Source organism: Vollenhovia emeryi, unplaced genomic scaffold (assembly GCF_000949405.1).
Source record: "Vollenhovia emeryi isolate VEMERY1.0 unplaced genomic scaffold, V.emery_V1.0 DF949535.1, whole genome shotgun sequence".
Lineage (NCBI taxonomy): Eukaryota > Metazoa > Arthropoda > Insecta > Hymenoptera > Formicidae > Vollenhovia > Vollenhovia emeryi.
In genome coordinates, this window is record NW_011956831.1 from 1 (window position 1) to 1,324 (window position 1,324).

Below are 1,324 nucleotides of genomic sequence, written 5' to 3' on the forward strand. Positions count from 1 at the left end.
CCGTGCACTTATTGGCTCAGACGTTTTTCTGAATTAGACCGATAATAATTACGATTTTGTAAAATTTTATATAACTTTTCTTCTCAGTTTAACCCAATCTACTATAATCTTTGGGGTCGTCCATATCGAATCTGACACCCTGTATAGGTAAGTTATAATATGTAACTATGTTCTTAAGTGTGGGATTATTGCTTCAGTATCGCGTCCACTGGTGTAACACAATTAATTATCTATTTTAATTTTTCGTCGCAACGGTTGGAAGTAATTACGCGTAGCAAGGCCAACAGTAGACGATTTTTAACAAATAAAAGACAGATTTGCCAGTTATGGACAAAGAATAAACTACATTTAAATCCAATTTTAATGTTTTAGAAATAACATTATTTTGATATTACAAAGACATGAATTACATTAAAAAATTTATATAAAATTTGTAACGTCGAGACAAGTTTTTATTTTAAGTCGATAATGCATGTTGTTTAACGTACAGACACTTTGCAGAAACATTTCCGCAAACTCGTTGAAGCTATAATTCATAGAGTGGAATACTTGTAAATAGTGGTAGTAACTGACGCAGACGTCTTTTGGATTTCTCGTTACGTAAATAATCTGCGAAGAAGGGAAGTTAACACATTACAAAAGGAATAATCGCGATTCTTCGTCTTCATTTTTTATCTTTCATTTCTTTATACGCGCTGCGTCATCACCTTTGGCTTTTTCTCGTGAAGCTGCTTCGGCAATAAGTCCCACGGCAGGTGAGATTTGATATATCGCGGTCTTGGCATGTTTATTACATTTTCGATGGTGTTGCCAATATTTTTGCTGAACCAATCGTCAAACTTTCCTTCGGACATAAGAGTCGAACCTCTGTTGAACAAAGAAATATCAAGACCTTGGGAAAATATATTTTAGAAAACCTTAAAATTTTACTTTAGAAAAATCAGAAATATGAAAAGTAAATTTTGACACTTTATACTTTTATTTAAGGTGAACTTAAAACTTATTTTAAGAATGTAAAAGAAAACTTTAAGAATTGTGAAAAGTATGTGATATAATCACGATTATAGTGTATCGCGCCAGGTATAAGTGTATAGCTAGAACCACGCGCGCGAGACCGACCGTGTAGTTTACGCGATGTACACGGGTTGACGGGCCCTCAGATTTTCGGATCTCAACAACGGCTGATCCGACGAACTTCTAAGTGCGCTCAATCGATAGCTTGGGTTCGATTTGCATAATAAAAGTGTTTTTATTTTTCTCCTACGTGCCCTATGAGTGAAGATATTGCAATGCAAAGTTCGAGCTGCTAAATATTTTTATAATA

The 1,324-nt window shown here is 34.4% G+C and overlaps 1 protein-coding gene across 1 annotated transcript; it reads right to left on the reverse strand.

Annotated features, from left to right (window-relative positions):
- Positions 1–419: 419 nt before the first annotated feature.
- LOC105571254 (sulfotransferase 1C4-like) lies at positions 420–887 on the reverse strand. The gene is made up of 2 exons (XM_012028721.1): positions 708–887; positions 420–609 (listed from the first exon to the last, which is right to left on the reverse strand). Exons 1-2 carry the CDS (start codon positions 852–854, stop codon positions 421–423), a joined length of 336 nt encoding a protein of 111 aa, XP_011884111.1. The 5' UTR covers positions 855–887; the 3' UTR covers position 420.
- Positions 888–1,324: the final 437 nt, after the last annotated feature.

Coding starts and splice junctions, on each gene's coding strand:
- LOC105571254 (XM_012028721.1), bottom strand. CDS start 854: ATGTCCGAAGGAAAGTTTGACGATTGGTTCAGCAAAAATATTGGCAAC. Junction 610..707: donor TTCACGAGAAAAAGCCAAAG/GTGATGACGCAG, acceptor CCTTCTTCGCAG/ATTATTTACGTAACGAGAAA.